At 53.9% G+C, this 26,001-nt stretch overlaps 1 protein-coding gene across 19 annotated transcripts in view; it reads right to left on the bottom strand.

Annotated features, from left to right (window-relative positions):
- The window catches only part of RAPGEF1 (Rap guanine nucleotide exchange factor 1), a 245,696-nt gene that overhangs the window by 121,568 nt on the left and 98,127 nt on the right, over positions 1-26,001 (bottom strand). For 17 of the 19 annotated variants that reach the window (XM_081594651.1, XM_081594643.1, XM_081594662.1 and 14 more), the window contains exon 1: positions 20,861-21,128. The exons of 1 other annotated variant lie outside the window; for it this stretch is intronic. Coding sequence is in view for 14 of the 18 variants with exons in the window: in XM_081594631.1 (XP_081450757.1) it covers positions 20,861-20,921 (61 nt within the window). In the remaining 4 variants the exon portion in view is untranslated. Of the gene's footprint in view, positions 1-19,864; positions 20,044-20,860; positions 21,129-26,001 lie in introns of those variants that run through there. One more of the 19 variants, XM_081594634.1, reaches the window with a different exon arrangement.

The raw sequence follows: 26,001 nt of genomic DNA, 5'->3' as shown, positions 1-26,001 counted from the left end.
TTACTCCGGCAGGGGCATGTCAACAACAACAAAGTGCTAATCCCACTGAATACGGATACTGCCTCCTACACAAGATGGCTCTGTTTCTGTCCAGGCAGGCCCAGAAGTAACACTCGACAGAATGAACTGTGAAGTCCTCCAGTCCATCCTTCTTGGGGTCTGACCTACCCTGCAAAATACCAGGGGCAGAACCTCCAATTCCAAGGCACCCCCACAATAAAGCTCCTGGGTTTTTGCAGACCCTGGCAGATGGTGCTGGCTCATGAAGCAAGGGCAACAGGGGCAGAGTCTCACTGCTCAGTCAGCATCTAGCCCTTTAAAGAAGCTGCTTGTTCGCTGTTCTTTCTGAAGTCACAGCGGGCCAGGAATGAGCCTGCAGGACATGGAAGGGAGGAAGCCCACACCCTCAACTTTATCAAATCCACCTGGAACTGAGAGAAATGAACTATTTTTTTAAGTGAACAAAAACAGTAATTTTCTCCTTGCAACTTATTTCACAATTACATGGACTACTCAAGGGAAAGTCTAAGTATGTGTGGAGAACACCTCCTGAGCTTTGATGCTTCCTGGAAGATCCAAGAGAGGAAGTCACCTCCTGGAGTGACAGGCACTTGAGGCCTTTGGGAGTCCAGCCCCCCCACTTCCTCTCTCAGCTTCCTCCCCCACATCCCCTCTCAGGAGCCTTTGCTTTAGCCGCAGGTCTGCCCGGTGAGAACCTGCTCCTGTGAGCCCGCCTGCACCGAGTCCCACCTCCTTCCTCTCCAGTAAAGCAGAGGAGGCCGAATGGTCAACATCTGGCAGACTGTCAACAGCTATCCATCAAGGGGACCCACAATCTCTGCTCCAGCTGGAATGTGACAGGGTCAGAAGAGGCAACGCCCTCACTGGGGAAAGGCTCCCGTCACCTTCCTCCCACCCTCGAAGCCCCCAGGATCCGTGGGCTCCTGCCCTTCACAGCAGCCCACTCAGAGACGTCACCCATCGTGACCAGGCAGCCTCAACAGGGGCGGGGCTGGTGGGAGCGCGGCCGTGCCCTCCAGGGAATGCCCTCCTGGCGTTCAAGAGGCACAACCTTCCCCACTGTGAGGCTAAACCCATGCCCAACAGGCACTTTTGTCCTCTCATTCAACGAGAACTCGTGAGCTTCACCCGCGTGCCTCGGAGCCCCGGTGACAACACAGCCGACAAGGCGCTTCCCTCCTCAGGAGAGAGAGGAGCACACGACGGAGCAGCAAAGGAGCGCTGCGCTGGACAGCAGCAGCATGGAGACGGGCCGGGGGCCGCGGGGGACAGACGAGGACGGGCCGGGGGGCCGCGGGGGGACAGACGGAGACGGGCCAGGGGGCCGCGGGGGGACAGACGGAGACGGGCCAGGGGGCCGGGGGGCCGCGGGGGGACAGACGGGGACGGGCCAGGGGGCCGCGGGGGGACAGTGACGGAGACGGGCCGGGGGGCCGCGGGGGGACAGACGGAGACGGGCCGGGGGCCGGGGGGCCGCGGGGGGACAGTGATGGAGACGGGCCAGGGGCCATGGGGGACAGTGACGGAGACGGGCCAGGGGGCCACGGGGGGACAGTGACGGAGACGGGCCAGGGGGCCGCGGGGGGACAGTGACGGAGACGGGCCAGGGGCCACGGGGGGACAGTGACGGAGACGGGCCAGGGGGCCACGGGGGGACAGTGACGGAGACGGGCCAGGGGGCCGCGGGGGGACAGTGACGGAGACGGGCCAGGGGGCCGCGGGGGGACAGACGGAGACGGGCCGGGGGGCCGCGGGGGGACAGACGGAGACGGGCCGGGGGGCCGCGGGGGGACAGACGGAGACCGGCCGGGGGGCCGCGGGGGACAGACAGAGACGGGCCGGGGGGCCGCGGGGGGACGGTGACGGAGACGGGCCGGGGGGCCGCGGGGGGACAGACGGAGACGGGCCGGGGGGCCGCGGGGGGACAGTGACGGAGACGGGCCGGGGGGCCGCGGGGGGACAGTGACGGAGACGGGCCGGGGGGCCGCGGGGGGACAGTGACGGAGACGGGCCGGGGGGCCGCGGGGGGACAGACGGAGACGGGCCGGGGGGCCGCGGGGGGACAGTGACGGAGACGGGCCGGGGGGCCGCGGGGGGACAGTGACGGAGACGGGCCGGGGGGCCGCGGGGGGACAGTGACGGAGACGGGCCGGGGGGCCGCGGGGGGACAGTGACGGAGACGGGCCGGGGGGCCGCGGGGGGACAGTGACGGAGACGGGCCGGGGGGCCGCGGGGGGACAGTGACGGAGACGGGCCGGGGGGCCGCGGGGGGACAGTGATGGAGACGGGCCGGGGGGCCGCGGGGGGACAGACAGAGACGGGCTAGGGGGCCGCGGGGGGACAGTGATGGAGACGGGCCAGGGGGCCGCGGGGGGACAGACGGGGATGGGCTGGGGGCCGCGGGTGGACAGTGATGGAGACAGGCTAGGGGGCCGCGGGGGAACAGTGACGGAGACAGGCCAGGGGGCTGCGGGGGGACAGTGATGGAGACGGGCCAGGGGGCCGTGGGGGGACAGTGACGGAGACGGGCTGGGGGCCGCGGGTGGACAGTGACGGAGACGGGCTAGGGGGCCGCGGGGGGACAGACGGAGACGGGCTGGGGGCCGCGAGTGGACAGTGACGGAGACGGGCTAGGGGGCCGCGGGGGGACAGACGGAGACGGGCTGGGGGCCGCGGGGGGACAGTGACGGAGACGGGCTAGGGGGCCGCGGGGGACAGTGACGGAGACGGGCTAGGGGGCCGCGGGGGGACAGACGGAGACGGGCTAGGGGGCCGCGGGGGGACAGACGGAGACGGGCTAGGGGACCGCGGGGGGACAGCGTGACGAGGGGTCCTTTGGGCCCTGGGTGACCTGGGAGCAGAGGCCTGCGGGGCGAGAGGGGGCACCCGTCACAGCTACCAGGACAGCCCTGACGCAGGACCTGCGCGCTCCCTGTGCTAAGCTCACCACCCCCCACCCCAGGCCCATGTGCTCCATGAGCAAGAGGGCTCAGCAACCCCCCAGGTCACAGGACAGCACTCGGCGGAGGCAGCACCTGAAGCCAGGCTCCCGGCCCCGCTCTCGGCTCCCGCACAGGGGCGGGAGGCGTCACCCCCATGCCTGGGGCAGGCACGCTCCAGGCAGAGGGAAGAGCAAGGGCAGGGCCTGAGGCAGGAGCGTGCATGGGATCCTCCAAAAACACCCAGGGGAGAAGATCAGGCGGCCGAGCCGCGGGGCAGGATGGCCAGGGGCAGTGGTGCGGGCGGGCCAGGGAGGACTCTGGCTTTCAGTCATGGTGTAGGAGGGAGCCACGGACCCCCTGGATCGGGCCTGGTTCAGTCTATTTCACGCTCTGGCTGCTGAACAAAGACTGGACAGCTGTGAGGGGCAGTGGGGACCCAGAAGCCAGTCAGGAGGGCACCAGGGCAGCACAGGGAGGGGCAGTGCTGGCTGGAGCACAAGTCAGCAGAGACGGGTGAGAGAGATGGGAGGCCGGGCACACCCGGGGTAAGCCCAGGAGACCCTCGGGTGGTCAGGTGTGGGCGACGAGAGAAGAGTCCGAGAGCACTCCAGGATTTTACAGGCCTGATCAGTTAGGCCAAAAATGTCATTATTTAGTGACTCCCCTGGGGGTCCAGGGGCTAAGACTCCACGCTCCCAATGCAGGGGGCGTGGGTTCAACCCCTGGTCAGGGAACTGGATCCCGCGTGCCAGAACGAAAGCTCCTGCATGCTGCAATGAAGACAAGATCCAATGTGTGGCAACTAAGACCTAGCGAAGCCAAAGAAACATTTACACAAACAAAAAACCTCTTTTAAAAATTGGCATTATTCACTGTCATGGACACCCTAGGAGGAGCCAGTGAGGCAGGAAGTAAGGTGGTGAAGCAGGAGCCCTGGTTTAGCTTAGATAAACCAAGTCTGACGCTGACAAGACAGCTAAGTGGAGATGTAAGTGGGATGTCTGCAGTTCAGGGGACGGTCGGGGGCCGGACACACACATTTGGGGATAACCAGTATCTAGATGGCATTTAAAGACATGAGAGTAGCACACACGTAGAGAACAAACTCATGGTTACCAAGAAGCGGAGAAGAGACAGGATGAATATATATAAACCAACATATACACACTACAATGTGTGAATAGGTGACCAATGAGAAACTGCTGTATATACAGCACAGGGAGCTCGACTTCATGATCTGTGGTGACCTAGAAGAGAATGAAATCTAAAAAAGGAGGGGGTATATGTATACATATGACTGATTTGGGCTTCCCTGGTGGCTCAGCTGGTAAAGAATCGGCCTGCAATGCAGGGAGACTTGGGTTCGATCCCTGGGTTGGGAAGATCCCCTGGAGAAGGGAAAGGCTACCCACTCCAGTATTCTGGCCTGGAGAATTCCATGGACTGCATAGTCCATGGGGTCGAAAAGAGTTGGGCACGACTGAGCGACTTTCACTTTCATGACTGATTCATTCTGCTGTCAGCAATAAACTAACAACACTGTAGGTTATACTCCAATAAAAATTTTAAAAAGAAAAAAAAGACATGGGACCAGATTGCTGAGGAAGAGATTGGAGGGCTCAGCCCTAGGATGTTCCAAAACTGAGAGTCTGGAGGAGCGGGGGATCCAGAAAAGGAGGCTGAGACGGCTGTGTCTATCTGCTACCACAACACTTACACATTAAGATGAGTCAGAAGCTTGTTTAAAAAAAAAAAAATTTACAGTGATGTTTTTAAAGTACTAAAGTTGACTATTGTGTGACTTTAAACAAAATTTCAGTTTTAGAGTCTGGTTCTCAAGTCCCAGATGCTTAAACTGTCTTGCTAATCATGGTGACAAATAAATCAAACTAATCAATTAGCTAATATCCCAGGGCACAATATACGCTGAGTGTGAGATTCATCAGAGTTTCCCTCATAGCTGCCAACCTTCCGGGCACCTTCTTGTCAGAGCTAATTAGAGCACTGCTTTTCACCTCTCGAGCTGCTGACATAAACACGCTGGAAGAGGAAGCGCTGTGAGCATTGTCCTGCTCCTGTTGTTCTCCTGGGCTAATCTTCACTCTGAGCTGTCTGTGCTGCTCACCCATTTAACAAGGATTCGTTTCAGTACCGGGCAATGGTTTACCCTAGTTCCTCCACATGCCAACCAGGTAAGTCACATAAACCTCAGTTTTCTCATGTGTAAAATGAAGTCACTCTCAGCTCCCCGCGGTGCTGCTAATGGGATTAAATACACACAGTACAGCCCCTGGCATTGATGCTTATAAACTGTTTTCTACATCTCTCCTCACCCTCCAGGAGTCACTTTTCAGGTCAGATCCCGAGGAGCCTTTTCATTCCTCTCCGTACTTAACTTTAAGCAGTGATCCCAAGTGCCTCCATCCCAACACCTACCCCACCAGCAGCACCTGGGTTGTTGTTCTGTCGCTCAGTCATGTCCGACTCTTTGCAACCCATGGACTGGAGCATGCCAGGCCTCCCTGTCCATCACCAGCTCCCAGAGTTGACCCAAACTCATGTTCATCGAGTTGGTGATGCCATCCAACCATCTATCTCATCCTCTGTCGTCCCCTTCTCCTCCTGCGCTCAATCTTTCCCAGCATCAGGGTCTTTTCCAATGAGTCAGCTCTTCGCATCAGGTGGACAAAGGACTAGAGTTTCAGCTTCAGCCCTTCCAATGAATATTCAGGGTTGATTTCCTTTAGGATGGACTGGTTTCATCTCCTTGCTGTCCAAGAGACTTTCAAGAGTCTTCTCCAACACCACGGTTCGAAAGCATCAATTCTTCGGCGCTGAGCCTTCTTTACGGTCCAACTCTCACATCTGTACATGACTACTGGAAAAACCATAGTTTTGACTAGATGGACCTTTGTTGGCAAAGTAATGTCTCTGCTTTGTAATACACTTGTCTAGGATCACCTGGGTACTTGTTAGAAACGCTCTCAGCTCAGCTCCAGAACTGCTGAAGCAGAAAGCGGGGGCTGGAGCGAGCACAGCAACCTCCAGGTGCTGAAATCTGAGACATACCGGAGAAGAGGGGCCTCGTTCTGGGGCACCCAGCAGGTCCTCAGAACAGGGACCCCCGACCCTGTCCTGTCATCAACACCTGCTAATATAACAGGCTGTAAACTGCCAATTTGTCGTAAACACAAACTTCCTACCTTTCTGGTTATTTTCTTTAAACGTCAACTGTAGCACTTGAATAAAAATTCTTACAAAAATTCAACCTCCATCCTCCTTTCTATAGCAACAGGGCAAAGAAAATCTCTAACTTAACCCGAGATTATTGTCCCCATATAATTATTTTTCCAATTCTCTCCATAAGACTTGACACAAACACTAAGATCCTTCCCATCCATTCCAAAGAATATGAATTTAAGATCTGGTTAATCTAACTTTTCTCATACGAACATACATTCTGGTTGTTGTATGTAGACGCTCATTGTTGTTGTTTTGAAACCAGATTGCCCCAGGTTTTGACGCTTCCCTGAGCTGCGTGATCCGAACGTAAGTGGCAGATGCCCACAGGGAGAACGAGACCAAAGCTGAACTCAGCTGACCCTCCGGGGACCTGCGGCCCTGACCCCGCCCTGGACAGGCTGTCTCAGTGCAAAACCAAGACCCTCTCCAGGGGCACTCAGGAGCTGTGAATGACTCCTCCCCCCGCGTCTTCCAGATCGGGACACTTCTGAGAGTGACAGGGAGGGTGCTATTCATAATCCTGCCAGGACAGCAGGTGGAGCCAGGATGTGTGACCACCACCCCATCTGTCGAGTGTGCCTGAGCCCAGTGATCTTCAGGTTCCTTTTCCTGAGGTGTGCAGACGTCTAACTGCGGGGCAAGAGCAACATTTATAAGCAGAACTCTAGAGTCTGACTCTTCGATCAAAGGCTAGAGCCCGCCTGGAGGGGAGCCCTGGACAGGCTCGGTGCGGACCGGGAGAGCAGGTGCCTGGCTCGTTTACGACTGTGCCCCAGCATCTTGCGACAGGACTAAAGACAGTAGGTGCGCAAGAAAGCAGCTCAGAGACTGAATCAAGGCTTCCTGCTGCATTTCCCTGACTCTAAAAGGAATACTTCTTCATAGTTTTACATTTAAAATCAGAGTGTGTTGTTTTATAAACAACCCTGCTAATGCAATTTTATTTCCTGAGAAGTGTTACTGTATCACTAGTACGTCTTACCTGCGTTGGTGCCATAGGATCAAAAGATGCAGACTGCCTATCATCCCAGATTCACAGACGCGTTCACGATACTTGTGGAACAGAGACTTGTCCTGACAATCTTGAGGCCATAACTCGCAAAGGGAGGCACTGTTTCATCTAACACTACCAGCGCTTCCCTGGCCTGAAAACTCTTAAGAGAAAGACTGGATCTTGCTCCGGTAGGCCATCCTCTCTCGGCCCCTCCCCCAGGTCAGTGATACCTTCTTGTGAGTCTGGCCAAGAGCATGGGATCCTATCGAGTGGAGCTAGTGCAAATCTCATCTGTGCGTCAGCTCGGAGTGAGTGCCGAGGACGGTGTCCAGGCAGAAGCTCGGCCAGAAGCCCCCGATAGGCTTGTGAGGACCTCGCTAAGAGCCCTCAGCGTGTGCCAGGCTACCGCACCCACCGAGCGCTAGGCTCACCACGACCTGTACGCCTCCGGGACCTCTCTCCCACTCACAGCACTGCCCTCCTCAGACCAACAAAGGATGAAGGACGGGAACCAAAGGCTGCCCGAGGGCAGCAGTGGGTAATCCCCTCGAGGAGGGCCCTTAAGGAGCCCAGCGCAGCTGAGGAGTGTCGTGTAAGGGGAGTGGTGGGGGATCCACTCTGGCTCAGAAGCTTCCAGCTCCACAGAAGCCCATGTCTCATCGTCACACACGCTCGCCCAGTTACAAGAGCAGCTGCTCTCAGGGAACCCAGAGAATCATGTCCCACGGGTGCCAGTAGTTCACCTAGAGGTCCTCCCAGCCCAGATGTAATTCATTAAACCAGAGGTCATTTTTAACATGAGCGCTGCTCCCTAGTAATATACCTGGCATATTCCACCATTTTAAAAATGTTTTAATACAACTTACTATATTTAAGATTGAATAATTATAGTAAATAAATATTGAAAAATAACTGGTATCCACAGCACTTTTTCAAACGTATTGTCATAAAACTTACTGCCTTCACTGTCTTTAAGTGTACAGGTCAGTGGTCAGAAGTACATTCACACTGCTGGGCTATCACTACCATCCACTTACAGGACTCTCTGTCCTGTAAAACTGGACTTAAAACACTAATCAAATGTTAAACAATAATTCCTCATTCTCCCTTCTAGCCCCTGGCAACTGCTATTCCGCTTACTTTCTGTCTCGCCGGTTTGACTCCTCTAGGTATGTCACACAGCGGAACGGTACAATAGCTGTCCTCCTGCGTCTAACATTTCACTTAGCACAAGGTCCTCAAGGTTCATGCATGCTGACAGGATGTCAGCACGTGTCAGGATGTCATTCCTTTTTAAGGCTGGATGGTGTCTCACTGTGTGCACCAGTTTCACTCTTTGCTTGCCCATCCCCTGATGACGGGCACCTTTTGGCTATCATGTGAATAATGCTGCCATGAAACCGGGTATACAAATACCTTTTTGAGTCCCTTCCTTCATTTCTTTTGGGTCTATTACTCAGAAGCAGAATTCTTGAATCATACGGTTACTCTATTTTTAATTTTTTGAGAAACTGCCACTGTTTTCCATATTGCATGCACCATTTTACGTTCTCACCAAGAGTGCATAAGGGTTCCGATTTCTACACATCCTGGCCAACACTTGTTATTTTCTCATGTTTTAAAGCAGACACCCTGATGGGCGTGAGGTGGTGTCTCACGGTGGTTGTGGTATACATGTCACTAATGGTTAGCGATGCTGAGTATTTTTTCATGTGTTTATTAGCCATCTGCATATCGTCTTTGGAGATGTCTACTCAAGTTTTTTAATTAGGTTGTTTGATATTTTCTGTTTGTCAAATTCCAGGAAACAGACCTAGTTAACCAAAGTCAAATTCTGTGCAGATAAACAATGATGATGTCCACACAATGGAATACTACTCAGCTATAAAAAGGAATAAACGAAATAAAAGCAGTAACTTCATGTACCTCAAAGGCAGTGTGCTAAGTAAAAGAAGCCAATTTCCAAAATTACATGCTGTATGACATTCCGGAAAAGACAAAACTGTAAGGATAGAAAAGAGACCAATGGCTACCGGCAGTCAGAAGTGGAGGAAGGGTTTGACAACAAAAGGACAGCAAAAAGTCTTTGTTTTTTCCCCTCCCGGGGTGATGGAACTGTTCTCAATCCTGATTGTGATATGTGTCTGTATTCAGTCACTCAGTTGTGTCCTTCTCTTTACGACCCCATGGACTGTAGCCCACCAGGCTCCTCTGTCCACGGGATTTCCCAGGTAAGAATACTGGAGTGGGTTGCCATTTCCTCCCCTAGGGGATCTTCCAGACCCAGGGATCAGATCTGCGGTTCCTGTGTCTCCTGCACTGCAGGTGGATTCTTTACTGCTGACTCACTGAGGTTACACAAATTTACAGATGAGTTAAAACCTAAAGAACCACAAACTCAAAAAAGGGTCAGTTTTACTATAGGTAAAATTTTAAGAAATTCGCATGCAGAAGGGGAAAGCAGTCTCCTTTTATCCACAGAGGCACCGTGCTAACCAGTTTACAAGCATCACCTCATGGAATCCTTACAAAACTTCAGGAATGTATAAATACTGTCACTCGAGCCCAGGTCTGACTAAACTAGGAGAAACTAAGTCCTGATTATTCAGACACCCAAGATTCCATTTGATCTTTCCAAGATCTGGGGTGTTTGCAAATTATTATTTATCATTTAGTAGCAGGAATTCAGGGTTGGCAGAACCACGTCCACATGTCATCTTTCTCTCTGGGGACTGGGTCCACAGGGCGCCTATGAGATCCTTAGTGGCACTTAATGACCTTAAAAAGCTCAAGAACCACTGCTCCCTATCGGGGTCCAGGGAAGGTCTGAGGCCCGGCCCAGAGGACATGGCAGATGTGTGACAGCACCAGGCTGGGAGGGAAGGCTCCTGACGCTCAGGCTGGCTCTCTCTCCGTGGTCCCCAAATGCCACAGCTCCAAGCAGCCCTGGTGACAGTGACTCATGCTCCCATAATGATCTGAGTCTACAGGACTTCCCCAGCAGGAGGTACACTGCACGACCAGGCTGGGACCGGGCTACACGGGCCTGAAATGGAGCCCAGGGTCCTAGTCCAAGTTCCAGCTTGGTCAGATATAAAAACTGTATTCTACAAGCCTGCACATTTAGGGTAATTAATAGACAGCTCCCCCAAAACAGGCAAGAAAAAAAAAAAGCAAGGATAGCTCATACAGGAAAGCATGCTTCTGATCTGTGCCTTTGGGTTTCTGATGAGCTCAGAGAATTAGTATTTGTAAGGTACCCTCTGACAAGCTGAGGCAGAAGCACAAATTAGTGTGGTTATGGTAATAAATGAAAGGTTCTTTAGCTCCTGGACCAAACGGTTGGAGAAAGTGAAAAGGGTTGGGTGGGCTTTGGTCTCTCTGCAAACAGCCCTGTGCCCTGCGCTAGCTGAACTGATACACAGTCACCCTCACTTATCAGAAAGGACCAGGAGACCAGGGTTCAGGAAGCAAGCCTCAGAACAATACATCCGAACTTCCTAATCTATTTTAACCTGTGAAAATTAATCAAGGGGGAGAAATAAGGGGTATGAAACCAACCCACATTGCTACATTCAAAGCAATTTGTAAGTTAACTGCACACAAGGCCCTTGAAGGGCTTGTGGGGTTTCAGCTATCACAAAACGAAGGCAACGCCTTGTGATCATTTCATGTTCAGTGTTGAACAAAGACGGCCGAGTTAACTCCGAGAGTCTCCTGACAAGGAGAAATCGAGGTGGTGTCTCTGGGATGGAGCAAAAACGTACCTGCGGGTGGCCAGCCCTGCTCTGGCTCTGAGATGAGCCGCTGCCCACAAGCACAGGCCCATCCCTTTTAGACAGACTTGCAGACAGAAGCAGGACTTTCCTCCCTCCACTGCAAGTGACAGGGCACTTGTGTGGCTGAAATGAAATGCCTGTTCCCATATATTACCTCTTTGGAGGTCTATTACTTAGTTGTAAAAACCTATTTCCTAGAATTCAACTTTGACAGAGACAGACAGACATAGACACACCCTGCAAGGAAATACCTGAAGAGCCAGAGACCTTCCCTCCTCCTGTGAGTGCTGAGGTCTGAACTTCACTTACCGCATGACCATGCTAAAGGAAATGGTCGTTTTAGAGCAGAAGGGGACATGGGGTAGGGACAAAAGCTAATGTTTATTGTGTCAAGACTCTGCTACATGCTTCATGGGCATCATCTCATTTAATTTTCTCTCAATACCATAAGGTAGGCCCTGTTAGAATTTTCTTTCCTTTTCACAGATCAGGCACTGAGGCTTAGACAGGCAAAGCCACCTGCTCACAATCCCACTGTTCCATGGAGAGCTGGGATGTGGAACTGCAGAGAGGACTCAGCCAAAGGCCGTGCCGCCGCCCGCCCCCCCGCCCCCCGCCGCCCCAGGAGTCAGTCCTCTCATCTCCCAGCGGGAGAAACCGAGGGCTCAGAAGGCACTGATCCAGGCCACGGTGCAGACCCAGGGGCCACGAAGCAGGTCTCCTGAGCTCTAGCCCCAGGCTCATACTGCCTCTAACATGCATGAATGTTGAGAGAAGTATGAAAGCCTAGATCAAGTCTCCGGCATGGAGCGCAGGCGGAGGCCGATCATCAGCTTCCCGGGGGAGCAGATGCCTCCAAACTTCTCGGTACACCCAGTGCCGTGGCAGGCAGCTGGATCCTGGGCGAACAGTCAGACGGTGCTGTATGGCTGGAGACGTGCTGAACAGATGGAGGGGTGGGTGGACGGGTGGGTGAGTGAGTAGGGTGGCTGAGTCTGTAGGTGGGTGGATAGAGCTACGCTAAGGCCCACTTCCCACTGTTTACATTCAAAGTAGATTCCCCTGCGGTATTTTCGGCAAACCAAGCCACCTCTGTACCCCCGGGACCAGAAGCTGCTTCATCAATCTGTAGGCAGATGTGACGCCACCTTGACAGTCCTGCAGAGGAGCTGGAAAGCCCCAGGGGGAATCCCAGAGCAGGTTCCAACCAAAGACAAGGACAGTGCCCTCGAGCCAGCCGCCCTGCTGCCCTGCTTCAGGCTCTCGGGGCCAGGGGAGCACATGCCTGCAGGGAGGGGAAGGATGATGAACCCAAGCTCCCCGGGAGCCCCACCGGTCACTCAGCTCACGGCCTGCCTCCCTCTCCTCAACTGTCACATAGCACAACACTCACCCCTTCTCTCTTTGTAACAACAGACCCAATTCAATCATACAAGGATCAGAAGGGAAAACTCCAAAGCACACAGAAAGTAGTCAACAACTGTGAGCGGTCACCCTTCTCATCTGGGAGAAAGGCTGTGTTACTCTGACACCATTTAATAATAAAACAAACAGACAAAACCTAAAACAACAGAAAAAAAAAACCCACTAATGCCTATCAAAGGGCTCTGAAAGCTATAAAGGAGTATGTTTTATCATGATGATGAATGGTTACCGTGCCCTGCAACACCAGTGTCACTAAAAACCAACAACCCTAATTCACACCCCCCTTACACTGCAGACTAGACTCACAAAGAATCAGCATTAAGAAAAGGCGTGGAGATGGGTCTGTCCTCCCCATCACGTGACAACAGGCACAAGAGGCTCAGAGAGATTAAGCCATCTGCCCAAGGTTGCTCAGCAAGAAGGAGGGCTTCCTGCCCACCGCCCCTCACTCCCCCAGAGCTGGAGCAGGAGAGCCAGGGGAGCAGTCATCTCAAGCACCCCAAAACTGTTAGGTTGCCCTTTAAGTGCAACAGCCTCCCCACTGGTGGAGAAGTCCCTGGAAATGTGGACACTCATTTCGATCCAAGTCACAACAGCCAAGAGAACAATGCCGTCACAGCCAATGGAAATATGGGAAAAATAAGACGTAGTCAACTGAACTTTAGTCCTATCTTGGCCCCAACTCAGTACAACCACAGGCAAATCTGAGCTATTCTGGGACCTCAGGATCCCACGCACAAAGAGACGCTCCGTGTGGAGTTTCGTCCTCAACGGTGCCTTGCTCCTGTTGTGAGGACTAGCGGAGACCACGTGTGCTCAGTACACAGAACAGAGCCTGGTCCCGGCACGTGGGAGGAGCTCAGCGAATGCTAGCTACTACCACTACTTGCATTTATCACCGAAAGGAGGGGCTGAGAGCAGCCAATTCCAAGACCACACAATCACCCATCTATTTATTCATAGTCACTCGAAGAGAGAGGGCACACATGACCACCCACAACAAGAAAATAAATACAACCTCTGTCTCCAAGCCAGAGGTTTTGTTTGTTTTTCTGTTTGCTTGTTTAGGGCCAATTAAGTGGCTACTCGGCGCCATCTCATTCTCCTGTTCTCTCGTTCCACGTCCACGCTTTCCTTCTCTCAAAGGCTGCAAGCACCGCACTCTGCTCAGGGACCAGGGGCTGGCTCCTAGTGGTAACAGCGGGAGCCACCCTGTCAGGTCCACCCCAAAGCCTGCACCCTGCCCGCTGTCCCCAGCCCAGGAAGCACCACGTACCATCCTGGGCCTCACAGCTCCATTTCTTCTATGCTTGAAAAGGAGGGCAGAGGGTCCTGATCACCAAAGTTAATCTGCAGTAAAATGACCGTCTGAAGCCAGCCAGCCAATGAAAAGCAAGGAGAAAGGGCATCTTTAAGGGACCGACGGGAACCGGGGGTCTGAGCTGCTATGACACAGGAACTGTATTTTAGGAAGGCGGGGTCCAGACTGTAGCACAGGACAGATTGAGAGAACCGTCATCTACCTTCCAAACCGCAGCCTGGAAGAAACAAGTGGGAAGAAAGAGGAATTGAGACCATCCGAGGCCACTGTATCTTCGCTCACAAAAGAAGTGGCAGGAGAGACTCTTCTTAAACCCCTGACCCAGAAGAAAGAGGAGCCAGCAGAAGACCAGCAGCCCAGTTCTCAGCCGCTCAAAGACGGCACGTACTGCACAACCAGTCCATACAGAATCAGCAGAGCACACAGCTGAGTCCAAAATCCCGCTCAGAGGCCAAAGGAAAGAAATAACAAGTGCAGACAGCACCTCTCATCATGGCGCTCGTCACGGAGGCGGGCTGGGCAGAGCAGGCACGTGCTGGCTGCGGGTTGCAAATGAAAGGCAAAACCATAACTGCCCGACATGAAGGAGCACTGTTTAAGAGCACCTGGCTCCTGGCGCCCCAGAACCACGCACGGCCACGGTCACCGGCGGCCCTGGAGTCTCAGCCTCCACCACGCCCTCGCGCTCTCCCGACAGGGACTCTGGGCACCCGAGCTCAGTCTCCTCATCCATTTCTGGAAGGATACACTGAAACACTGATCCCTGCATGTGGTTAACCCAGAACCCCAACAAACTGCACACCTGTATCAGAGTACTGATCCAACTAACACACCGAGGAACATCCTAGCTGGTGATTCAAAGCCCAGAAAGAGCTGATTTAAAGAGGATTTTGAGACTTGGAATCAGAAACCTGAGTTCATCCTTTGACAACATTAAACTAAATTCACAGTAAAGAGTCTTTGAGCACCTACTGTCTTCTAGACACAGTGGTGCCAACACCATGGTGGACCCGGCAGACACTCTGCCTCAAGAGGCTAACAGTCTGCTTAGGACTGTATCTGCGGATTGTTAACTCGAGGAAAGGAAACTGGAGCTTTGGTTTCTGAATGAGCTAAACAGTATCATTCTATCCAGAAGGTTCCTCCTAGGGAATGCACAGTCTCTGCTAGAGGAAGAGGAGGCACGAAGAGGCTAAAGGCAGTCCGCTCTGGTAGTGGCGGCTGAGCGCGTCCAGGAAGCGGGTTTTCACCCCGAGCTGGCGGAGGACCCACGGGGGAGCCTCGCGGTGCCCAAAGGGCTCTGTGTCAACAGTCAGCGAGCAGCCTTCCTAGGTGCCGGAGGGCCTGCTGCTCGGAGAACCCTGCTCAACGTTACGTGGCAGCCTGGACGGGAGGGGAGTGGGGGGCAGAAAAGACACACGTATGGAGCATGTATGGCTGAGTCCCTGTGCTGTCCACCTGAAGCCATCACAACACTGTTAATCGACTGGACTCCAATATCAAATAGATAGTTAAAAAAAAAACCTCCACAAATAAACTTAAAAAAAAAAGAAAACAGGCCTTCGGCTTTAAAACAAAACAAGGACGCACTAATTTTAGATTCCCCCTTCTCCCCCTTCATGGCACAGATGGAGAAAACAAGACCCAAAAAGAAAGAAAGACTCTCCCAAGGTCACAACGGTACAAACGGTCAAATGGTCTAAGACAGATGACCACAAACTCAGATGACAGATCTCTCCGTAATTCACAAACTGGTTTTTTTGTTTGTTTGGTTTTAAATCCTAAAGCAGCCTCCAGGCAAGGTGGGAGCCAAGTCAGAGGAACACCTGTCGGGCAGCAGGGCGCCGGGGGCCGCGGGGGCCTTGCCAGGCCGCTGATCTGTCCAGTGCGTCATCTTGTTATGGCAACGGGAACGCATTCAGCTGGCCTGAGGTAAGACCCAGCCCTGAGGTCTAGGCGTGCTCCAATCTGGGCCGGCCTGGGACATGATTTTTCTGCAAGCTCATACATGACTCATCTTTACAGGCCTCCTATCAGGTCTGCTGGCTGCAAGGAATCCCATTCAAACCACCTCTGCCAACAGCTGCTCAACAGACCAGGCAACAGGGGGTTGCTGCAGTTGATTTTGTAAAACAAGGTTAGCCTGGGTCTGTGCTATTTCTTACGTCCTTACTATACAGGTGATGATATTAACATCATTAGTATCTAGGCAGCCTAAAGACTGCACTGTGTGCTGTGTACTTAGTTGTATCCGACTCCTTGCTTCCCCACGGACCGCGGCCCGCCAGGCTCCTCTGTCCATGGGGACTCTCCAGGCAAGAATACTGGGGTGGGTCGCCATGCCCTCCTCCAGGGGATCTTCCCAGACCAAGGATCGAACCCAGGTCTCCCACATTGCAGGTGGATGCATGGCAGGTGGATTCTTTACTGACCCAGCCACCAGGGAAGCCCAAAGACTGCATTGGGCCCACCCTAATGTAACAGGATTAAAAAAAAAAAACAAACCCAGAAAGGAAACTTAGAAACACGAACAATTAGATTAAGCTACTGTGTCTCCAGCAATTAGGAAGCCCTAAGCAATGCTCCCTAAAGCGGCTGGTGGAGCCGAGGCGCAGGCGCGCTGCGACCCTGAGCAAATCACCAGCCTTCCCGGGCCTGAGCTGCCCTCAGGGGAGAAGCGGGGCTCACTGGCCCTGCTCTGGCCCCCAGGACTCGTGGGGATCGCTGAAATGAGGTGTCGACGCACTCTGGACAGAAACTACAGAAACTGTACGCGTGTTCAAGACCGTTCTGATGTTATGCCTTCCCCGGAAGGCCAGGCCCATGCAGGGTCCGGGCTGCTGGAAGGGGCACACAGCATTTCCCAAGAGGAGGGCCGCGGGAGGGAGGCAGTGAATGACCGCAGGTGCCCTGAAAGTGTTGCTATTTATTGACTGGATACATTTTGAGCACAAAAATCGATACTTGAGGGGGTAAAGAAGTATTAAGATTTGAGAGGAGTTTTAAAACTGATCTAGGAGGACTCTCTCTCATCCAAAAGTGTGCAGCCTCCTGTGAGAGACTGGGCTTGTACTGTTTTATCTGTTCTGAGAAAATACACAGTGACAAAAAGTTACCATGACCGCAAACAAGGTAAAGTTTTCTTTTTAAGGAAAGCCTCTTCACACACCTGAAAAACTCAGCACCTGAGTCTGAGACACTGTATTTATTCTGCCCTGAGGCGGGGTGCTGGCCAAGTCCACTGTTGCTTCAGTCAGGGACCCACGGAGCAGCCTGAGGCCACAAGGAGCCCAGAGAGCAGCCAGGGGCTTTGGTGATGGATGAAGGTCCTGGACAGACCCCTGTGGTCTGCTAGGCGTACACAGCAGGGAAAGAACCACCCCCCTTAAAAAAAAGAAAAAAACTGAGAAATCCCTGCATAATTTACATCTACTCCAGATGGATCGTACGGCCCTGGAGACAGGAATCCTTCTTGCATCCCGAACACTAGAATGCCAGGCCCCTAGGAGGTTCTGGATAAACTACCCGACCTGGAACTGAGGAACGTGCCCCCGAGATTCTGAGGAGTACAGTCGGTGAAACTGAAGCCCCCTTCTTCCCGCCCCCTCGGCTGGGCCCACTTAACTGTCCACCCCCCACAGTTTCACCAAAAATCTGATGCGATCCCTGGTAACCCCCCAGAACCCCCGACTTTGCCAGAGATAAGGCCTGTGTGACCACAACATGCCCCCTGAGATCACCCCCATTCCCCAGAGCCCGGCACAGCGCTGGACCGCAGGCGCCGACCCCTCGATCAGTGCCAAGCGAAGGGATGGAGGAACGAATCCGTGAAGGAATGGAGTGAAGGCTTCAAAGTCCAGATACAAAGCAAACAAACACGAGCGGTGGTTTCCGCAAGGCAAGGGACGCACGCTGGAATGCTGCCAGCCTGAGTGGGGAGCGGGCATGGGCGCTGTGGTGGCAGCGAGGGTGGGTGGCCCTGCCAGAGTGGCTCGCAGCAGCAGGGCTCAGGGTTACCAAGGCTGCTCGCTTTTCAAAAGAACCAGAAACCCGAGATTGGTGAATGATCTCCTGATTTTTAAATACAGACCATCAATTCGTTTTTCTCCAAGAACACATGTGACTCACACACAACACATCTATGGCCTGCATCCAGCCCACGGCCACCAGTCTGTCACCTCCGCTCATCAGGCAAGAGGGGTGTCTGGCCTCTAGAAAGGTTAAGGCTTCAGTTCCCTCCACGCGGTGTGTCTGCTGGGAGGAAGCATGAGCACGCTGAGACCCCCAGAACTGCGGACACGACCAGAATCAGGTACACTGGTCCCCAAAGTGGCCTCAGCACTGCGCACACCTCCCATGGCGTGAGTCCTCAGAACAGGCCCCTCTCAGTTCCCCTGGAAAGCCTCTTCTCCTAGCCTGCCCTGCCCAGAAGCTCACCCCGAGAGCTCCCTAAGCCGTCTGGCTCCGCTTGCTCCCTGCCTTCCCATTACATCTGGAAGACACCGAGGAGCCTCCCCCCCCCACTCCAGCATCCTTCCTGGCCTTCCAGGTTCAATCCTTCTCCACCGAGCCTAAGTGGACAGGCCCAACCAGCCAGCAAGCTGACCCTGCGCCCTTCTCTGGAACCCAGACTGTGCTGACCCCACTGGGCCCAGAGCAGATGACTACAGACAGCCTGATCTGGTCCCTACGGAAGGGTCTACCCTCAGAGGAGGGGGGTACCTATGACCCCGATGCCAGGCAGGCACTGCTGAGTAAGTAAACAGGTTGAAAGGCTGCAAGACAGACTCAGAAAGATCTCCCTGGCGGCTGAAGGGGCTGCGGCTCCCGGGAGGGATCGGGTGGGAAGGGCGGCAGGGGTCCTGGGCTGCATCAAGCTTCTCTTGCACTCAGAAAACCCCGGCTGCCTTAAGTCCCGAGAAGTGAGAGCACTGCTCCTATTTTCTGACATGTGGAAGCAACTCTCCAGCTCAGGTCAACGGAAAATAGCAAAACCTGACAACAATGATCGCTGGCTGGGTGTCAGGCTCTATAATTTACCAGAGCCTGTTCACCTGCTAAGAGGTGCCACTTCACCTGAGGACCTTTCCTTTAAAGGAAACACCCTGCCGGTGACCTCACAGTAGGTCCATTTAGGAAAAAAAACACCAATGGAAATCTTGTTGAAATGCAAAGTTGACGGCCACCTACAATGACCAGCAGAAACCACCCGGAAGGTGTACCCTTCATTCCGGAGTGCTCCAGTCTGCCTTGACAGCTGTGCGTGAATCACAGGAAAGAACCTGAGATTAGAAGGACAGACCTCCTGCCAGCTCCACGTGAGGGGCCAACCTCAGCATTTCCTGCTCAGCCACCTCCCACCACAGGCACCTTCCTCCAGAGCTTTCCACACCCCCGGTCAGCCTTGCCCCCATCTCCACGTGGGGCCCTCACCCTCTTTTCAGAGCCTTCCCCTCATCTGTGCCCACAGGCCTGCCACCTGCTGGCCCGGGGTGATGCTGGGGCCGGCTCGCCCACCCTCAGACGAGCTTCTCTGAAGGCAGGCACCGCTTGCTTCTGCATCTATTACAGCTCCTGGCAGAAGGGAAGGCCCAGGGGCAATCTGTGCAGAGAAGACCTGGCTTCGGCCTCTTTTCTTCCAGGAGCAGTGCGATGCACGTGACGGCTCGTCTGAGAGGCTCGTCTGAGAGGGCTGAGAGGGCTGAGCCGTGGAAAGCAGCCCATGGTGGGGGGTCTGGGGGGAAGTGCTTTTCATTGTGTTCTTTTGACTTTTCCACGACTTTCAAATTTTTCAATTATCCTTATAATGAGAGAAAACCCTGTTGATGCTATTTTTGAAAATAAAGCAGCCAAGTTTTCCCCAACTCTGTTCAAGAGACAGGGCGCATCCTGAGAAACACTGCACAGATTAACCAGAGGTGCTTCTGAAACAGCATGCGTGCTGGCAGGGAACTCGTGGTCAGCGGACTCGGCCCTGGGGCTGGAGAACAATGAGAAGGACAACCAAGAAACAGCACCTGAGGCCAAGGGCCCTGCCCGGAAGGAAAGCCCCCGGGGCCTCAGGGAGTTGGGGCCCTCCCTGCTGGCGGCTTGCAAGAAACCATTGAGCCTGTCAAACCGGGACCACATTTGCTCTTACAGACAATCGGTAAGGATTTAATAAGCCCGATGTTTAAGGTGCTCAGCACAGAGCCGGATACATAGAAAACCCTCAAGGCGGTGAAAATGTCCTTCCTGTGCTCAAGCCACAGCCTGCAAGTTACACGGCCTTCTGGGTCCACTTCCGAGGAGCTTCTCAGAAAAGTGTCCTGGTTCAACCTGGGAAATCAGCAACGTGGAAAATCAGTGTAACCTGCCCCATCTCCAGCCCTCGAAGAGCCCACCTTCCAGAGCTCAGCTGCCAAGAGGATGACAGGGTATCCGGTTATGACAACCAGTGGTGTCCCGGCTCCGGGAGCCCTGGACCCAGGGATGTGTCCTGCAAGGTGTCGCCGGCTTAATTAAGCCCTGCGCCCCAGGTGCACCGCCCCCGAGCTGCGTCTTTGGAGACTATTTCCCAGCCCGGGGAAAACCCAGGTAACCAGAAGGCGAGGCTCTGAGATGTCTAGCAAGACACAAAGAGATGAGGCTGGCAACGAGATTTCTTACTGAACCCCAGACCCAATCAGCTCCCCGTACGCCCCCGCTTCCAAGGGCTCAGCCTGAAACCGGAGGAAAGCTCGCCCGCACCCTGAAAACGCCCAGAGACACATCCTGCCCCGCTGCCTTTGAAGCCTCCGAAGTAGAGACGTCTGGTTCAATTTAAACTCGAGGCTCCTCAGAAATGACACATACATTGTGGCTCGGCTCCGTTCACCGCCTGAAGGACGACCGCCCGTCGCCGGGCCACTGGGACACGCGGTCCCTGCCCGGGTCCCCGGCCCCTTGTCTCAAAGTTCACGCCGCGGGCCGAGCGGCGCGCACCGGCCCGGCCCGGCCCGGCCTCCGAGCCCCGGGCCCCCGCCCCGCCGGCCTGTGGCCCCGGGAGCGCCGCGCGGCCCGTCCCCGCCGCCCGAGAAGCGCCCCTCAGGCCCGGCGGCGCTTTCGCCCCCGGAGCCCGGCCGCCCACCCCACACGGGGCGGCCGCGCGCCTCACCTGCTTTCTCAATCTTGCCGGACATTTCCGGGCTGCGCCGGAGGCCGAGGCCGCCGCTCATCGGGCCCGGGCCGGGCCGCTGCGGGCGCCACAGGCCGGCGCGGCCGCCGCTCGCCTCGGCCCTGGCTCGCCGAGCCTCAGGCCCGCGCCGGCATGGCGGGCTCCGCGGGCCGCGGCCTGTGCGCTCGGCCAGCGGCGCCCCAGCCCGCCCGGGGGTGCCCGCCGCCGCTCCGCCTCCTCCGCTCCCGCCGCAGCCGCTGCTTCCCCCGGCCCGCGAGCCGGCCGCAGCGCCGCGCCGCCGCCCGCCCGCCGGCCCCGGCCGCGGCCAGAGCGCCCCCTGCCGGGCGCGGCCTCCGCGCAGCCGAGGAAGCAGCGCCCCCTGCCGACCCGGAGCCGGCCGGAACTTCCCGCCCGGGACGCAGCGCCCCCTGCCGACCCGGAGTCTCCACGCCAGGGCGAAGGACCGCCCCCTGGCCACCAACCCACACCTGGGCCTCCGCGTTCGCTGCCCGCACGCACAGACCCTCGACTCCAGGGCGAGGGCTTGCATGGACCACCCGGGACTCAGCATCCTCTGCTGTAGAACCAGACTCTCCAGCTCAAGGCCTGAGTCTGACCCCAACCAGGACTCAGCTTGCACTGCTGACTTGCCCTGCTGACTTGCCCTGCTGACTTGCCCCCCCCCCCCCCCCCCCCCGTCACTTGGAACACAGGGCTCTTACCCAAACTCTCGTCCCCATGCCAGGGCCTGTGACTGACCCCACCCGGATCCAGAGCCCCCTGCTGGCCCATAGCCCATAGGGACACAGTGACCCCCTGCCTGCTCTATTCACTTGACCCCCAAATGTGGACCAGGGTCCCTTTCAGCCGGGACCTCTGCTGGGCCTTTTCTAAGCACGGTGGTGAGTTCAGTAAAAGTCATTGATTTAAGAATCAAAGATCTTATTAGGCCTACAAAAATGTGCACCATTAATTATTCCCTCCAAAGAGTTTGTAACTTGGAGAGGCAAAGTTAAATCAGATGATGCAAGTATAAAATAACAGATTTTAGTAACACAAAGGGTGTTCACATGTAGGGAAATCTCCAGCCCCTTGCTCACTGTCCTTGGCCCAAGATGGAGAACAGAGAAGTAACACAGGACGAATTCAACGTTCCCCTGTTTCCCTCAGGTACACTGAGTAATCTGGAGATGGGGACGGGGTCTGGAAGAGGAGCACAGAGAAGAAATGGTATTAATAATCAACTTTGCAAAGAGTCCTGTTCACCACTCCCTGCACCCTCTGGCGGGCTTGCTGATTCTGTAACTGAGAGCCGGTCTTACGTAGCAGCCAAATTTCCAGAGTCGTCAGTGCCAGTTCTCTAGGGGTCAAAGACAAAGCCAAAGATTAACACATTCATCTCTCTTTTCCAGCTGATGAATGGCTGCTCTGAGCCAGGGTGGGACGGCTCTCTTGGCAGCTGCAACACCAGGCAAAACTGACCCTTGGCCCCAGACCCCCTCCCCCATGCTCCCAAAGCTGTCCCCAGTCCTTCTAGCTTTCTGAGTCAGTCTTTTAGGTCCAAAAGTCTGTGTGCAAAGCAGAAAATTAGTCTGAATAGTAAGCCTGGTCAGGTTCATGAGAGTGGAACCAAATATTAACATTTAATAAATCAACACATCAAACAACAAAAGATTTTCAAACAATAAAGGGCTTTATAAATGGCCATGACTGTAAATAAGGGTCATGGAGCTTATTTAATAAAGATTATTCATCAAAGGTATTTATAGGGACTTCCCTGCTGGTCCAGTGGCTAAGACTCCATGTTCCCAATGCAGCTATCTCGGGTTCCATTCCTGGTCAGGAAACTTGAACTCACATGTTGCAACTTAGAGTTTGCATGCCTCAACCTAAAAGATTCCACATGCTGCAACTGGTCAGGGAGCTACATCCCACACGCTGCAACAAAGATCCAGGATTCTGCGTGCCACAACTATGACCCGTTGCAGCCAAATAAATAAAATAAATTTACAGCTCAGCCACCAAGGAAGCCCAAAAAATTTTTAAAAGGTGTTTATAATAGAACACATGCAAGGTGATGAAGCAAACACATTCCTACAGCTTTGTTCTTCCTACCCTAAGGCCCTCTCTCCTGCTGCTCTTTCTGCCTAGAACACTCCCTCTTCCTCTTCTCCACCTGGCTGACCCCTAGTTATCTTTCACTTCTTGATTTAACTGCCACTTCTACAGGAAATCCTCCCAGACACCTCCAGTGGGGGCAGTTCCCTGTACTGGTCACGGTGCTTGATTTCACTGTCAGAAACCCAGCTCAGCTTGGTTAGGGCAAAAAGGGAATTTGTCGGACATCGTAGCTAGCAAACCAAGCATACAGCCAGAACCAACAGCCACCTCTAGGCTCTGAACCTGCACCATCGCTCCTCTGGGTTGGCTCCATTTCCAAGTTCTCTCTCTACCCGGCGGCTGTGCTGGCTACCAGCCAACTCTCCTTAGCCTAGTTTAAGTCACACGCGTGCCCCCCAAGCCAGTGACTTGCAGGTCGGGGGGTGGGGGGAGAAGGATGCATAAACTGGCCAGGCCTGAGAATTGCACCGATTACAAGAAAGCTTTGGAGTGGATGCCACAGAACCAGCAACTGGGAGCAGGGAAGGATGATGCTCAAAGAGCACCTGGGTTGGCAGTGGGGAGACTTCCTCATGGTCCAGTGGCTAAATTCCATGCTCCCAATGCAGGGGGCCTGGGTTTGATCCCTGGTCAGGGAACTAGATCCCACATGCTGCAACTAAAAAAGACCCCACATGCCACACGAAAGATGGAAAATCCCATGTGCTGCAAGACCCAGTGCAGACAAATTAATTAATTATTTTAAAAAGCAGTGTCTTGGGAACAGATGCTAATGAAGCAAAATCCATGGACATCCATCTCAGAGGGTTAAGACCCTTGCAGCTTCCTACATGTCTCCTTGATAGCACACACCTCCACATATTCAATTTGTCGCTATCTGTTTAATGCCTGTCCCCTTCAGGACACTGTGAGCTCCTACAGGCAGGGACTGTCTCATCTGTACCCTTGGGATTTTAATTTACGGAGGTGACTGGGTGACAAGGAGAGGCCAATGCCATTGAGAGAAGGATCTAGTCCTTAGATTTCTCGAGAGAAGGAGGCACACCATACCATGCAGGGCCACGTGGGGAGCATCAGGGTGGTCAGGAGGCAGAAGTGAGGGTGAGAGGAATGCTCAGGATGGTGTTGTTGTTGTTCTCAGAAAAAGCTAGGAAGGGGAGGGTAAAGAGTTTAGGATTGACTAGTGTGAGCAATTCCAACGGGCTCCGGGCAAAGGTGCTGCGCTCTGGTTGCCTTGGTGTGTGCTCAGTCATGTCCGACTCTTTACAACCTCGTGGACTGCAGCCTGTCAGGCTCCTCTGTCCATGAAACAGTCCAGGCAAGAATACTGGAGCCACCAGTATTCCATTGCCATTTCCTACTCTACAGAATCTTCTCAACCCAGGGATCGAACCCGAGTCTCTTGCATCTCTTGCATTGGCAGGTAGATTCTTCACCACTGTGCTGCCTGGGTAGTGCAGTTGCCTAAGGGCAGAGGAAATATTGGCATGGTGTGTGAGAGTTATATAACAGGTAAGAGAAATTAGAGAACCATATGGAATCAGGTGTGTCTTCTTATAAAGTGGTTGGGGCTGAAGATTCAGATGGGGTGGTTTTCGTATGAAAGGTGTTCTCCCTTCCGCATCTCTAAGAATTGGCTAGCCTCTCCCAAGTCAGCAAGACTTTGAAGATGTTGAGATATCATGAGATAGACATGGAAAACAAACTTATGTTTACCAAAAGGGACCGGGAGTGGGGAGGGATAAATCAGGAGTTTGGGATTAGCATATATACATGGCTATATATAAAATAATCAATGAAGACCTACCGTATACCACAGGGATCTGTATTCAGTAACCTATAATAACCTATTAGGGAAAGGAATCTGAAGAGGAATATATATATAATATATATATGTATGTGTGTGCATGTATAACTGAATCATTTTGCTCTATGCCTGAAACTAACACAACATTATAGTATGGATGTGAGAGCTGGACTGTAAAGAAAGATGAGTGCAAAAGAATTGATGTTTTTGAACTGTGGTGTTGGAGAAGACTCTTGAGAGTCCCTTGGACTGCAAGGAGATCCAACCAGTCCATCCTAAAGGAGATCAGTCCTGGGTGTTTATTGGAAGGACTGATGTTGAAGCTGAAACTCTAATACTTTGGCCACCTGATGCGAAGAATTGACTCATTTGAAAAGACCCTGATGCTGGGAAAGATTGAGGGCAGGAGGAGAAGGGGATGACAGAGGATGAGATGGTTGGATGGCATCACCAACTCAATGAACATGGGTTTGGGTCAACTCTGGGAGTTGGTGATGGACAGGGAGGCCTGGCATGCTGTGGTTCATGGAGTCGCAAAGAGTCGGACATGACTGAGTGACTGAACTGAACTGATACTTCAATTAGAAAATACAAAAATAAAATTTCAATGTAAAAAAAATCATGAGATACAGAAAATGAAAGTTATTATTGGTGCTGAGCCCACATCTGGCTTGTACACGCGGCAGCAGCCCAGGGAAGGGGCTCAGTCAGTACCCGCATGGGTGGGGCTGGGCCCTCTCCCAACAATCCAGGGAGGGGTGGACCAGATGACCACTACACAGACTCCACCGTGGAAGGGATAGCGAGGTGGCCGGGAGCTTCCTGAGAGAGCCTTTTCCAAAAGGGTAACATCCCCTTCTTGGCACGTGCAGATACCAGTCACCTATAGGAACAGCAGGAATTCATGAGACTAGGGTAGAAAGCAACTAAAGAGAGTCTGGTGGCTCCAGAGCTTATGTCGTCTTGGCTTGTTGACAAGTCACTTCACAGGTGCCTGCCTGAACTCCCAACTGCATCGTCAGTTCAGGGATGACCTCATCACTATATCTGATTGCAGATCAGAGGGGAGGTGGATTCCATACTATTTAATAGTAGCAATAGTATGAGGGCTGCCTGGGGCTTGTGTGAGTTCAGTCACTGCTTCCTTCAGCCCTCAGGTAACCCTAGGAGGATGGGGTCTAGATCAGGGAGTGTTTGTTTGATCATGTGTTGT

Source organism: Giraffa tippelskirchi, chromosome 4, assembly GCF_054371585.1.
Source record: "Giraffa tippelskirchi isolate mGirTip1 chromosome 4, T2T-mGirTip1v1.2.pri, whole genome shotgun sequence".
NCBI classification, from domain to species: domain Eukaryota; kingdom Metazoa; phylum Chordata; class Mammalia; order Artiodactyla; family Giraffidae; genus Giraffa; species Giraffa tippelskirchi.
This window is presented reverse-complemented; position numbering and strand designations above follow the sequence as displayed.